Consider the following 15,026-nt stretch of genomic DNA (forward strand, 5'->3'; position numbering starts at 1 on the left):
AGACAAAAGTAGAGCTTTTTGGGAAAAGGCATCAACATAAGAGTTTACAGGAAAAAAAGACGAGGCCTTCAAAGAAAAGAACACTGTCACCACAGTCAAACATGGCAGAGGTTCCCTGATGTTTTGGGGTTGCTTTGCTGCCTCTGACACTGGACTGCTTGACTGTGTGCATGGCATTATGAAGTCTGAAGACTACCAACAAATTTTGCAGCATAATATAGGGCCCAGTGTGAGAAAGCTGGGTCTCCCTCAGAGGTCATGGGTCTTCCAGCAGGACAATGACCCAAAAGACACTTCAAAAAGACACTACAAAATGGTTTGAGAGACAGCACTGAAGACTTCTAAAGTGGCAACCAATGAGTCCAGACCTGGATCACATAGAACAACTGTGGAGAGATCTGAAAATGGCAGTTTGGAGAAGGCACCCTTCAAATCTCAGAGGCCTGGAGCAGTTGGCCAAAGAAGAATGGTCTAAAATTCCAGCAGAGCATTGTAAGAAACTCATTGATGGATACCGGAAGCGGATGTTCGCAGTTCTTTTGTCTAAAGGTTGTGCTACCAAGTATTAGGCTGAGGGTGCCAATACGTTTGTCCGGCCCATCTTTGAAGTTTTGCGTAAAATGATAATGATTTCTTTTTTTTTTTTTTTTACATTCTCTTTTGTGTTTTTTCATTGCAAGCAAAATAAATAAAGATATTACTACCAAAGCATTTGTAACTGCAATCATTTTCGCCCTAAATACTAAATATTATTAGTGTAGTATTAGTGTTTATTCACCAAAATGGCATATAAACACATTGAGTTTAATATAGGTCATTTTTGACCCACTAATGGAGGAGTGTTGGGTCCTGTCACTTGTGCAACTAAGGATCAAGTCAGTAGAAAAAGATACCAGTGACACCACCGGAGGTCACTGTTGGGCTATAACTTGCTTACACCTGGCCATGATTAATGTGCTTCTGGTGGGATCAGAGAGCAGTTGAGGCACTTGGACATGATCTTGAGCGTTTAGTGCATGATTGACACAGCCGCATGCTTTCTGTCCAGATCAGGAACGATGGACGCACAGACAGCAAACTCGTGCGCTTCCAGCACACTGTTGCACGCTTCATTAGTACAATCCAAGATGCACTGACAATGATGCAGAACCAAGGCAGCTAGCGCCGGACGACACACATGAGGAATGGTTCAAATTATCTCTAATGTCTAAATCCATCACAGTGGGACACTCAAACATGAGCAAACACTGATGACCCTGCAACGAGTGTCTGGCACTAGCATATTTTATCTCAAAAGGAACAGAATCTTGCAATCTTAATGATTCTCAAAATGATTCAACGCCACTGGTGATTTTAGTGATCAGATACATTAAAGGTGATGGAGATTGAGTAATGAATCTGGAGGAAAAAAAGGCACAAGAAACACTTGAAGAATAACCATTTACCAGGATACAGCTTTCCAAAACTGCAACGTGCAGGTGAGGGCTTAGATTTTGATTTTCCCTGTTTGCTATTGTCTCATCGCCGACTACGGAGTCATGTAAGCAGTGAACCAGACCAAACTGTCAAAAGAATTAATTCAATTCATTGTTTGTTGAGACATGGACACAGATCAACACTACTCCACTACCCATGTCAATTATACATCCCCTCAATAACCTAACAATGTGACCCATATCTGTCATGAATTTTACATTTAAACATGCTTTTGTTTTGTTTGGGGGAAAAATAGGTCAAATGAAAAAAACAAAAACAAAAAAAAAGAGCGCGAACATGAAGTTCAGAAAGCATCAGGCAACGTTGCGATAAGACATTCCCAAATTGAAGCGCCCATAGCAAGCACACACATTTTAATTCTTTTAAGTGGCCAGCAGATGAACAACCAATAAAAATGTAGGCTGAAATGGTGTTTAGCACATATGCAGAACAGTAACTGAAACTCAAAAGTGGACTACATGAGCATTTTCTGGAAACAAAAGGCCAATGTTTTATTTTTTGTGTTATTATTTATTTTTCTTAACTATAATACAGGTCAAATTCATTCAGTTTAAAGCCGTGCTTCTCAATAATTTTCGGTTAACCAGGAAGACGTAAACATTTTGCGCCCCCTCAACAACTCTCTGCCGCCACTGTAAATAGTATCATCTGTCAATTAAATTATCATTATTATATTTACACCTCAACATTGTGTTCTTTTTTATATTAAAGGAAAAAAAGTAATATAGATCATCTTAAAATAAAGTAACTTTATTAACAACTTTATTAACAACGGTTTGTCTGTAACAGAAAAGACTTAAAGCGCATCAATTTGCCTGAATTAAAAAAAAAAAAGTCACATTCAAACTATACAAATAGTAAGGTACATTTTTGACCATTTGACACAGAAAAATAAGATTTAATAAAATCAGTAAATGATAATAAATTCAAATTGATTGGCAACATTAACTAAGAGAACAATATGCCAATTAATTAGACAGAAAAAAAAAAAAATATATATATATATATATATATATTAATACAACAAAAACGATAGTGTCATTGGACAGAAGGACAACTTTTATTTTTGCTGCAGGCAGTATCGCCTCTTTTGCTGTAGTGTGGGGTTATTTTTCACTCAGCAAGTTGGTATGTCAAGTATATCATGCTAACAGTGCTCGCTGGTTTACTGATATAAAACTAGGGGTCCCCAAACTACGGCCCACGGGCTGGATACGGCTCGCCTCCACATTTGGTCCGGCCCCCTGAACAATTTTTTTTTTTTTTTTTTTAACTTTTGTTATTTATTTCCTGGCTTTTTCTGTGAAGAACCCAGAGAGGGTTATTTTATTATTATTTATGATTTTATTATTATATTATATTATATTATATTATATTATATTATATTATATTATATTATATTATATTATATTATATTATATTATGTTATTTTATTTTATTTACTTTTGTTCTGTGAAGAATCCAGAAAGGGTTATTTGATTGTGGCTTTCTGAAAAACAATAAATTTTTACATTTAAGCACTCCTGCAATCGTCACACTTTTTCTGTTACTAACTGACCCCGGCCCCTCATCAGAGAAGGGAAAAGTTATGTGGCCCTCACAGGAAAAAGTTTGGGGACCCCTGTATAAAACTGACAAAGCAGGACGATTGTTGGCAATATTCTGCACGTTTTCGCTGAAAAAAAAATCAAGCAGCTTATAAATGTGATAGGGGTCTAATGTCTTTAAATCAACACTAAGTAACTTTTGAGTTTTGGTCGATTTTTGCGACTCAGGTGGAAAAAAGCGGTAGTGTTTCCTGATCTTCCGGATGGATTGAATGACATTTCTTTTTCCAGCAGCTGTGTGCAGGCTGAATAGTAGTAATGAGGTAATGAATCCAGTTTTGGCTAAACAACAGCATATGACAATGTTGAAATTGCGATACGTTTGATTTTGTAACTCATCAGCGTTGATGAGTTCGGTTGAGGGAGGGGGACACGCTGGTAGCCTCCCTTTTTCTTGTTTTTTTGTCTCCTTGGACGAAACAATTTGTCTCATTTGTCGCTGTGCCATCTTTGTGTCTTTATAACAAATGAGGAATGGGGGAAGTGACGTATGCCAAAAAGGAGTCAGCATATTTGTTTGTTTTTTTTTGTAGCAGGAAATCTGCCACCCTCCTCAGATACTGATACACTCAAGATATAAGAGAGGTGTCATTCAACTAGTTGTCAGCCGACATATATTCACAAATGTTATGAAAATATTTTATATAAGTTGAAACGTTACCTAGTGTTGCTTTAAGTGATGTATTAATTGATTTCGCCTCCTGCTGTCCGCTGCAAACATTTTTAGACACAGTAAACAGACTGGTCTTTCCTTGTCTCCCACTGTATTAAAAGTCAAAGCCAAAAGCTACATACGCTTCATCATATTTCCTCATCTTAGCGCTTCATGTCTCCATTGCTCATTGCCACCCACTGAGTGGATGTGCAATGACATGTCATTCGCTTTATTCTAGTAGTTCCCCGAGGTCACATGCGCCACCCCTGGCATCGCTCTGGTGCGCCCCACTATTTGAGAAGTACTAGTTTAAAATGAGAAAAAAATCATTATTGTTTTTTTTTTTTTTTAATTGAACTTACCACATGATAATTTAGTTTACATAAATTATTTGGATATATGGTTTATTTTCACATTATTTCACACATAAAAAATGTTTGTTGGAATTGTTTGTTTCTGACAATTTTCAATAAACGTTTCCTAATGATTTGAAGCAAAAATACCCTCTATGACATCAAATATTTGTAGCTTGAATAAAAAGACTGCAACTCTTTTTTCCTACTTCTGAGTTTCAGTATGTAACCACCAGCCAGGGAAGTGGGCGTTGTTAATTGAAAAGCAAACATGGGACATAAAAAGCCATATAAAGACACAAATGCACAGAAAAAAACCTTTACCTGGTTTCCAAGGTAAAACTGGTGGTGTGAAGAACAATAGAAAAATTCCATTAGCATTAGACACTGATATCTGGGTTCACAATCTCACCTCGGGAAATTCTACCATTCAAAGTTTTCTATAATGGTCAGTAAACTACACCTTTTTCATATGCCATAATAAATAAACATTAAACTGCATTCCAATTTTTTGACATTCAATTTTTTTCCATGAAAAAGTTTATTTATTTCCAAAATAAACATTTTCATGATATTATTCTATTATTAATTAAGTAAAATTCAGCTTACCCTGTACTTGTTGGCACCAATTTGCTCCACCTGGAATCGCTTGGGACATTTGCATTTGGCGACTTGGCGTGTCACCTACAAAGGAAAAACAGGAAAACTAATCCTTGGTTTTATAGTGCAATTTTTAAATGAAGTAAACAGGCCTTTAACCAGCAGATGACGCTGTTGTAGTGAAGAAATGCTGCTCTCTTTCAGATTTTTTTTTTTTTAATTAATTAGTTTTTTATGCTGTCTTTATTTGATTTATCTCAAAATCTGTGATAGTGTTGTTTTTAGAAGACAAAGTGTGACTTAAATTGTAGATTTCGAAATTGTATTTTTTCCCCCTTGGCTGGCTAGACAAACTCTTTAGAAAAACAAATATTATCCAAGTAATTTTTCCTTTGGAATTGAGAAATTTATATAATGAATGAGTCAACTTTGCTATTAGACTTATTAAATTGGATGTACAGTATTACTCAATATTTGGAATGTAATCTACCTTCAAAGTTAACGTTTATTGTTTATTACTATAAATATAATTGGTTTAAACTTTAAGGAACATGATTTGATAGATTTAAGTGGAAAATTTGTTGTTACCTCATCTTCAATCTTGTCAGCATCTGTCAGAGGTTTGTAGGCATCCTTGTTGGGGTGAAGCGCCGCCACAAACTCGTAGTAGTCGATGTAGCCGTCACCGTCCCGGTCAAATATATCAGCCACGGCGCTCATCTCTAGTCGACTAGTCGGGAATTCTGAGGGTACATAACCCAGTGGTTAAAAAAAGAAATGCTCGAAATTGTCAATAATACTGCTAAAAATAATTGTGGCAAGTTTCTTTAAAAATAAATGTTACAAAGTGCTTCACATGAATAATTGTCAATGAAAAAAAACTATGCAAACAATTAACATATTTACACTGATTATTTTGATTAAGTCATCAATTATTTCATTGCTGTTAACTTTACTCAAAATAGGTGCGTAACGATACATTGATCTGGATCGATACAATTGATCAAGAGCTTCTTCTTTTAGATACTCTACTTTTGAAAAAGATGGTTTTCATTCAAATACCCAAAATGTTTCAGCAACAAAATTGCCAAAAACATCGAAATTGCTTTTTATTTTTTCGTTGCTTTACGTGTAACAGCTGAAGGCCTTTAAATCACATCAAATGACGGCAAATATCGAATATTTATCCAAATAACAGCTATTGTAATGCCATTAGGGGTTTATACACCCAGCTCATAACAAAGCACTACGAAATGAGGTACCCGCTGTACAGGCGTGTATTTAGTAGATTGTAGTGCTGCAACAATTAATCAATTACCTTGATTAATTCAATTAGAAAAAAGCTTCAAATCAAATTTTGCTGCTTCGAAGATTTGGTTAGAGAGACTTTGTAATTTTTTGTTTTGAAAGTGTTGCGTTTAGTTTTATTGATTTGGGTGGATACACTGCCCTCTAGTGGCAATAGTGAATATGCCATAACTCGTCTAACACCCATATCGTATGATTTTATGTTTGTTTATGCATTTGTTTTGGCAGTTTTTTGAGGGAATATGTATTTGAAAGATTTGTTAAGAGCACTGTAGAAAAAGAAAATTAAAAACCTTAGCATTTCATAACATTTAGTTTGTGGACTTTTGCTTTGCAAGTTAGCCAATTGTTTCTATATTGTTTGAGGCTAAGATCAGGTATTTTAATTAATTTATTTTTTTGCTCTTGTGAAACCAAAGTGCAATTCTGAATTGTTTGAAAAAAACACTCAGGAATGTTATTATGTATACGCATTTAATGCTCATTTGAACGTGTAATCTTGGCGGGCCAAAACAAATATTATTGCAAGCATAAAGACTTGTTTAATTGTTCTACATATCCTAAAAACGTATTCTGCAATGCATGAAATGACTGTAATCCGATTATTCGATTATTCACATTAACTAACTGATAGATTAATCAATGATGTAAATAATTGATAGCTGCAGCCTAGTGGATATGGAGTCATTTAAAAAACAATAATGTTTCGGACATCCACTTACTAGAGGACAGGATACCCTCGATGAACTCTTGTCTTGTTACTTTGCCATCCTGATCTTTATCGATGCGTCGGAAGAAGTCCATGACGCGAGACTTTTTGTGGTTCATCCAACGCATGTAGCGCTTCCGCCACACATCAAAGTCAAAGTTGGCGAATTCTTTCAACTAGAAAGAAAGAAAGATATGTGATAACAGGTAGTCCCCGGGTTACGAACAAGTTTCATTCCTACGCTGGTGATGTGACCCGAATTTCCGTGTAAATCGGAATTAACCCAGTAAGTACCCCTAAGCACCCCCCTAAATCCCATCATAACTATGCAAAAACATGTACTAAACGTCATTGTACTGTCCTCACCAAGACGTTGGAGCTAAATCCTGGCTAAACAGCAAGCTAAAGTGTAATCTCTCACTGGGCTACGCAACTTCTTCGTTGGAGTAAATGTGCTCTTCCTTGTGTGTGCGCACGCACTCTTCTTAATGTGCGCAAATACGTTGTTCTTCTTGTCTCCATGCGCTTTTAATCGCGTGCTTACTACCTGCTCTACGCTTCCTGCGCCAAAATAAAAGTATCCATCACAAAACAAAAGTCAACATTATAATTAAGTAGACATTTGGCTAAAGGGCAGAACGGTCATATTAATAAAATGAGGTACAATAAGGTATGATTTAGGCGATTTAAAAAAGTAAAAAACGACTGGAGACAAAATGGCCAACAACGAAGTTGAAATCACGTAAGTCGGGGCACTACCTGTACTTACAGTGGAATGAAAAAGTATCTGAACCTTTTGGACATTTCTGCATAAAATCGCCATCAAATGTGACCTGATCTTTGTCAAAATCACACAGATGAAAAAGCAGTGTCTGCTTTAACTAAAACCACCCAATCATTTATAGGTTTTCATATTTTAATGAGGATAGCATGCAAACAACAACAGCTGAGGGGAAAATAAGTAAGTGAACCATTACATTTTATATTTTGTGCCCCCCCCCTAGGGTTCAAGTCTGGAATTTGATTTGGCCACTCCAGAACTTGATTAACATCCAGACTTTTAGAGATAGCTTTGTATCCTTTCCCAGCTTTATACAAATCAACAATCCTTGATCGCAGGTCTTCAGACAGGTCTTTTGACCGATCGGTGATGCACATCAGACAATGCTTCTCATCAAGACAATTCTTACAAGTTGTGTTTTACAGGGAGCAGGGTAGCTTTAAATCACTCATCAGCAGTGTTGTTAATCTTACTGCAATGCTTCTCATCAAGACAATTCTTACAAGTTGTGTTTTACAGGGAGCAGGGTAGCTTTAAATCACTCATCAGCAGTGTTGTTAATCTTACTGAAAAAAAGTAATTAATTATAGTTACAAATTACTTCTCCCAAAAAGTAATTGCGTTAGTAACTCAATTACCTGAATGTAAGAGTAATTAATTACTTGGAAAAGTAATTGGTGATAATTACTTTTTTTTTCCCCTCAAAAAAAAAACAAAACAAAACAAAACAAAAAAAAACAAAACAAAAAACATTGGCCACACTATGTAAAGTTTTTTGTGAAGGTTTTTGGATTGGCCCGAGCCCAATTCTTTACCCTAATTTACCCTTTACCCTGAATCAACTGTTAAAAGTTGTTAAAATTGCTCCCATTATTGCATTAGTTCCCTTCTCTCTACTTTCGACATATGAAAGTTTTAAAACTGTGTCATCATTTAAAGATAGATTCAAGTCAAGATTTTGCCGATTTAGAAGTATTTTAGATAAAAAGTTACTTAGGTTCGCTAGGAAGGTTCTACTGTTTTAAGATGGCGGCTGTTTACTAACGCATCTAGTGCCATGTCTGTCATTTTGCATCTAGTTATATCTATATACAGTACATGTGATATCTACCATGTCTACCATATCTACCATAACATGCGGGCGTAGTTTGTACGCTATCGGCTACAACAGGTATTTTAGATAAAAAGTTACTTAGGTTCGCTAGGAAGGTTCTCTACAACAGAGCCGTAATAAAAGGTCTACTGTTTTAAGATGGCAGCTGTTTACTAACGCATCTAGTGCCGTGTCTGTCATTTTGCATCTAGTTATATCTATATACAGTACATGTGATATCTACCATGTCTACCATATCTACCATAACATGCGGGCGTAGTTTGTACGCTATCGGCTACAACAGGTATTATTGGAGCTACCTAGCATCGCGTTTTCTCGGCGTCACAACTTTCTTGCCTCCTCCCCACTCCTGCTCTGCTCTGTCGTCTCGGTGAGTCCGTCTCCCTCAGACTTTTCGACCAATATAATAACGCATAGTAACGCATGCCTTTCCGTCCTCAGTAACGGTAACGGCGTTGCCAAGATGAGAAAAGTAATTAATTAGATTACCCACTACTGAAAAAAATAACGCCGTTATTAACAACACTGCTCATCAGTGATTGGGCACACACCTGACTTAAACTGTTTGGTAAAAAATGGCTTCAATTGCCCTTTAAGTCTCCTTAGGCAGAGAGTTAACTTATTTTTCCCCCTTCTGTCATTGTTTGCATGCTATACTCATTAAAATATAAAAACCTATAAATGTTTGGGTGGTTTTAGTTAAAGCAGACACTGTTTTTTCATCTGTGTGATTTTGACAACCATCAGTTCACATTTGATGGTAATTTTATGCAAAAATGTGAGAAATTCCAAAAGGTTCAGATACTTTTTCATACCACTGTAAGTGGACTGGATATGATATATTACACATTTCAATGTACCTCCTCCAATCTGTCCAAAGCATCGTTGAGTTTCCTCCTCCTGTCCAGAGCCAGCAACCACACATGCTGCCATTTACTGACCAGCAGGTTAACTCGTGGGTTTTTTGTTTCGATGGGTGCTTGTGTCGCTGATGCATACATGGTTTGTGTGGGAGAACGTTTTCCTGGAAGTGAAGAAAAAAAATGAAGAACGTGCACCAAAAGTGTTTTGTGACAAGTGTTAACATCACTCCAGGTGCCAAAGAGGATGTTGAGTCACTCTGCAGTGACTCATCACTTGCCAGATGGTGCAGGTTTTGCATTGTAAAGCTAAATTTCAAGATACGTACTTCCAGCTCGTCCTTTGTCCAGCACGGGGATTTGAGAGTGGATCTGAGGCTCCAAAGCAGCCTTTCTTTTGTGTGTCTTTGTGATTTTGTCAACATCTGGTTGCTTTCTGGTCATTTCCTCCATGAAAGCCTGCAGGGTTAAAAATAAATAAATAAAAGTTTCTCGTTACCTTTGGTTAGTGCAAAACTTTAAACACAAGTAGAGCTGCAGCTATCGATAATTTAAGTAATTGATTAATCTATCAATTAGTTCGTTGGAATAATCGAATAATCGGAATAGGAACATTTAATGCGTTGCAGAATTTTTTTAGGAGATATAAAACAAAGGCTTGGTAAGACTGCACTTTCAAAAAAAGCATTAGATGCGAATATAAAATAAAATTCCCATGTGTTTCTTCAATCTATGCAGAATTGTACTTTCATTTCACTAGAGCAATAAATGCATTTAAAAATAAATATGCATTTAAAAATAAATGAAAATACCAGAACTTAGACTCAACCGGTATAAAAATAAATAAATAAATGAGGGTCTAAGTACAACAAAAGAACAATAGGCTAACTGACATAGCAAAAGTCCGCTGACTTAAATGCTATAAAATGCTTTTTTTCACACTGCTCTTAACAAATCGTTCAAACACATATTCCCACAAAAAAACTGCTAAATATACTTCGAAACTAAATTACGAATGCAAAATAAAACCATATTAGCGCAAATGAAAACTTATCTTATGTTGGTCTTAACAGGGAGAAGCTAGATTCAACCATCTTAAATGAGCTGTCATATTCACTGTTGCCACTTAAAGGCAGTTTATCCACCTGAATCAATAAAACTAAATGCAAACACTTTTCAAAAATTCAAAAAAATTTGAAGCTTTTTTTCAAATCGAATTACTCGAGTTAATCGATTAATTGTTGCAGCACTAAACACAAGGCTTTCTTTGGGTATTGTTTAATGTGTTTAGTTGGTTGTTGGCTGCTCATAGAGGATACACATTAAAAAAAAGAAATAAATCTATCATGAAGATGTTTTGCTTTAAAAGTCACAAATACAATTCCAACCCTTGATTTAAATTATTAAATATGTGCTCAGTACTGCATGAACCCAAACAGAAATAGTGTTCTCAGTTCTCCCTTACACTTCAGTTCCAGTTCAGTCTTATTATATATAATAAATGCAAATGAAAAATCCCTTTACCTGGTGTTCTGCGATGAGATTTTTCACCTCTTGGATCTCCTGCGGGAGAGGTTCTTTGTCTTTGTCACTCAGGTTCGACTCGGCCCATTGCAGCCAAGTCAGGAGGTTCTCCAGCAAGTCCTGAGTGGCTAAGGACTCACTGAGAGCTGTGGCCAGTCGCTGCTGGTGCTGCCTGGCCCAGGCTTGCACCTAAAAAAGGGCACGTGATGACTTAGAAATCCTTTTGTGTCACAAACTACAGAAAAAAAACTAAATTTTTAAGATACACTGTTACAAATCACAATTTACCTCTTCAAACCGGGCTTTAATGATCGTATTCCAGTGTTTGATTGTTGTAATAGAGTCAGGATGGCATATGCTCAGAATAGCCTCACCCAGGCTAATGGCTTTATTCAGAGCAACTCGCTTTTCTTCTAGTTTCCTCATAAACTCCTTCAAAGAGGACAGAAACACGTTAGGATTTACATTGAACCACAAATGGAATACAGAAACACGATCGTATGAAGTGAAAGTCATCTAAATATAAGCGCAACTCGCCTTGTGCTGGTCAATGAGTGCACGTAGAGCCTCTTCATCATCAGGTAAGCTGCCATGGAAACGCAAACTCTGCTCAGCCTCGGCCAGCCACTCTAGCAAAATGTGAACTGTGGAGTGAAACTCCTCAGCTTGGCACAGGGCCTGCTCTAGACGCGCCTGCTTGGACACTGAGAGGTTGCACACCGTCTCCCACCGTGTGCTCAGCTCCTGCATCTGTACTTTAACCCAAGAAGAGTCGTCGTGACTGCTGTCAATCAGCTCCCTGGCTGAGCGTTTGAGTGCCTGGACGCTGACAGTCTTCTTTCCCAGCTCCTTCTGGAAGACCTGCAGAGCATTAAAAATGAAAGACATGGTCAAACACGGAAAAAAAGGGAAATAATAACTATTATTCAGGAGTGATAAAATAGCAAAATAAAAACAATCTCTGAAAGTTATGCTTTATGCAGGCGACAAACTCAAGACAAATCAGGCATGCCGCATAATTTTGTGTAGCCAGTAAAAGACAAATCATGTGCATCGATTTCATGCTTCGTGCTCAAATGCCCAAACCAGGGTTGTTTCAAGTTTCCTCAAGTGAAATTTAAGACTTTCAAAGATATTTTAAGACCATTTTGAATAGAATTCATTTTCAATTTGAGAGCGTTTTTCAAGCACAATCTCACAATGAATGAATGAATGGATAAATAAATTAGTGCTGCAATGAGATTAACTTCAGTAATTCTATTAGATAAAAGCTTCAAATCCAACTTTGCTGCTTCGAGTATTTGTTTAATTAGAGTGGTGTTGTAATTTTTTGTTTTGAAAGTGTTTGTATTTACTTTTATTGATTTGGGTGGATACACAGCCCTCTAGTGGCAACTGTGAATATGATATAACTCATTTACCATGGCTGAATCCAACTGCTCCCTGTTAAGACCAAAATAAGCTAAATATGTTTTTTATACATTCGTAATTTAGTTAATAGGTATACAGTATTTAGCTGTATTTTTGTATGTGGGAATATGAGTTTGAACGATTTGTTAAGAGCATTGTCAAAAAAAAGTAAGCATTTTATATCGTTTAAGATAGCGGACTTTTGCTACACAAGTTAGCCAATTGTTCTTTTGTTGTACTTAGATACACATTTCTTTATTTTTCTTTGATACCGTCTAAGGCTAAGCTCAGTTATTTTATTTTTAAATGAAAGTACAATTCTGCGATGTTGAAAAAACACATTTTATTTTGTATTCATATTAATGCTTGTTTGAAAGTGCGATCTTAGCAAGCTTTTGTTTTAAATCTACTAAAATTTATTATGTAACGCATTAAATGTTCCTAATCCAATTACTTGATTATTCGAACTAGTTGATCCGGATGTCTCGATCCGATCATGTGATCGGAAATTGGGCCAATTGCGCCATTTTTTAGAGGATCACTATCGGGTGAAAAGGATTGGGCTTTTTATTTTAAAAAATGCATTTTTTTCTGCTTCATGCTTGTATAGCCTCTCACTCCCTCCTGCTGCATTTCTTGGTTAGCGGTGCCCTGGAGTTAGCTTTTTAAACTTAACGATGATTGACAGGGGTGTAGCTTTGATCTTGCCAGAGAAGCTTGGTAGATTTACCATGAAAGACGCACATGTGTCAATTAGCTTGTTAAACACTAGCGGTACTGTGCTGTGGCAACTAATTGTGTAAGTGAGAGGCTGTTCTCAGTAGCATTAGCGTCAAAGCGTGAGCGGATTTGAGTAGACTCTTTCAATGAAGCATTTAATAAAGACTAGCCTTTTTCTACGTTATTCTTGTTTAAAAATCATTCACATTACGAAGGCGGCACGGTGGGACAGTAACATTTTAAAAACTTTTTTTTTTTTTATGAACAAAATTTTGTTTTCGGTATTGGATTGGTACCCAGTATCGACAGATTCTTAAAATCAGGTGACTCGGATGCAAAAAATATGCAATCAGGACATTCCTACTAGTTGATGCATAGGCTAAAATAATCAGTAGCTGCAGCCCTAAAATAAATAACCCTTAGAATGTTGGCAAAAGCACAATGTCACGCAAAGGACGGAACTGAATTCAATTCATACTGAATTCAATGTCTTTTATAGACACTACCTAGACTAGTTCATATAAGACTTTATAAAAGCCGATCGAAACCCTGAGTATTGCAGATTTTCTCGAATTAATAACGTTAAATGTTGGAAGATTTTACCATCAGGCTTCTGATTTCAAAACCATGTATCATTCAATTTGTTGTCATGATGGCCCATCAGTGGAGAACAACTAAAACGCGGCCTGTGACAAAAATGAGTTTCACAACAATGCATTCATAAAAAGAACATTTTACATGAGTGTGGTCATTAGTCTAATTCATTTATTTTGGAATGGGTATTTTTTTGGGTCAGAAAATATTTGTCTTTTCGGCTGCTTTAGGCATCCATTCAATTTGTCTTTTAACAGACTGCTAGTCAGCGCAACAAAGATCCATTTGTTGGGATAGGATTATTGGGTTTTGTTATTGACATAGTGCCACTGGCACATAAAGGCGTGTCTTTCTCACGCATGTCAAAATAGAAAGCCTCGCAACGCTTAAAGCTCAATGAAGTGGTAATACAATACCAAGCCTGTTTATTGATCTATTCTCTAAAAGCGTTTTTTTCAATTGGGATAATACAAAATAAATATAAAATAAGATATGTTTATTCAAAAGGAAGATGAGAAAGAAGTTCAGACCTTGTGGTTGTCTATCAGGTTCAAAATGAGGTCAATATCGCCGTGAACTGGCTGGTCTTCAGCCATCTGAGGCTCAACCTTGTACAGCCAGTCAATGAGAGCCTGCAGAGCATCTTTGAACTGGCCAGAGAACAGCAGCGCCTCCTCTAGTTTGTTTTGCCTAAAGGAACACACAAATTGATATCATTAATTCACCAGGCTATCAATGTTACGTCTAAGCTGCGCACATGCACAGTTGTGCACCGCTTGCGCGGACTCAGCGCACAAGAAAACATATGCAGCGCACAAAATAAAATTCAACAAACGTATTTTAAAGTCACTAGAACTACTGTCTGCGCCGCAGTGATATGTCAGCGTGACACTCCCATTGGTAGGTTACTGACACCACCATTGTATATAGTTGTGAGGTGCATGACCTGAGTGCGGAGAAAAATAAAGAGTGAAAAGTGAGTAAGACTCCTGCGCTGATTTGCTGAAGCCACATTCCGCTGCCAATATGTGCAAGCGCTACAGTATTAATTAATATCAAAGTTCAGAACTGATATAATTTATTAGACAAATAATATTGTTTCTGTACCGTTTTGCTTCTTATGTTTGGGATCATTTTGTTCTTTTAAGATGGAATGGCTGTCAGAGTATGTGATTTTTTTAAAAAATTGTTTTTTTTTTTTAAACCTGTCCTGTAAAGCTGCTTAGACATGGAATATAGGAATCTTGAGTGTCCCTATTGTCTGAACAGTTTCAATTAGGGCTCAAACGATTAA

The 15,026-nt window shown here is 36.7% G+C and overlaps 1 protein-coding gene across 13 annotated transcripts in view; it reads right to left on the reverse strand.

Annotated features, from left to right (window-relative positions):
• The window catches only part of dst (dystonin), a 255,373-nt gene that overhangs the window by 22,027 nt on the left and 218,320 nt on the right, over positions 1-15,026 (reverse strand). For 6 of the 13 annotated variants that reach the window (XM_057848283.1, XM_057848275.1, XM_057848274.1 and 3 more), the window contains 10 exons: positions 14,263-14,422; positions 11,546-11,869; positions 11,297-11,440; positions 11,009-11,197; positions 9,814-9,943; positions 9,485-9,648; positions 6,743-6,905; positions 5,301-5,455; positions 4,722-4,796; positions 4,437-4,454 (listed from right to left, as the gene is read on the reverse strand). In XM_057848283.1, the coding sequence (XP_057704266.1) occupies positions 4,437-4,454; positions 4,722-4,796; positions 5,301-5,455; positions 6,743-6,905; positions 9,485-9,648; positions 9,814-9,943; positions 11,009-11,197; positions 11,297-11,440; positions 11,546-11,869; positions 14,263-14,422 (1,522 nt within the window). Of the gene's footprint in view, positions 1-1,445; positions 1,563-4,436; positions 4,455-4,721; positions 4,797-5,300; positions 5,456-6,742; positions 6,906-9,484; positions 9,649-9,813; positions 9,944-11,008; positions 11,198-11,296; positions 11,441-11,545; positions 11,870-14,262; positions 14,423-15,026 lie in introns of all 13 variants that reach the window. The other 7 variants (XM_057848279.1, XM_057848273.1, XM_057848272.1 and 4 more) reach the window with 2 other exon arrangements.

This window comes from Corythoichthys intestinalis, chromosome 10 (genome assembly GCF_030265065.1).
Source record: "Corythoichthys intestinalis isolate RoL2023-P3 chromosome 10, ASM3026506v1, whole genome shotgun sequence".
Taxonomy (NCBI): domain Eukaryota; kingdom Metazoa; phylum Chordata; class Actinopteri; order Syngnathiformes; family Syngnathidae; genus Corythoichthys; species Corythoichthys intestinalis.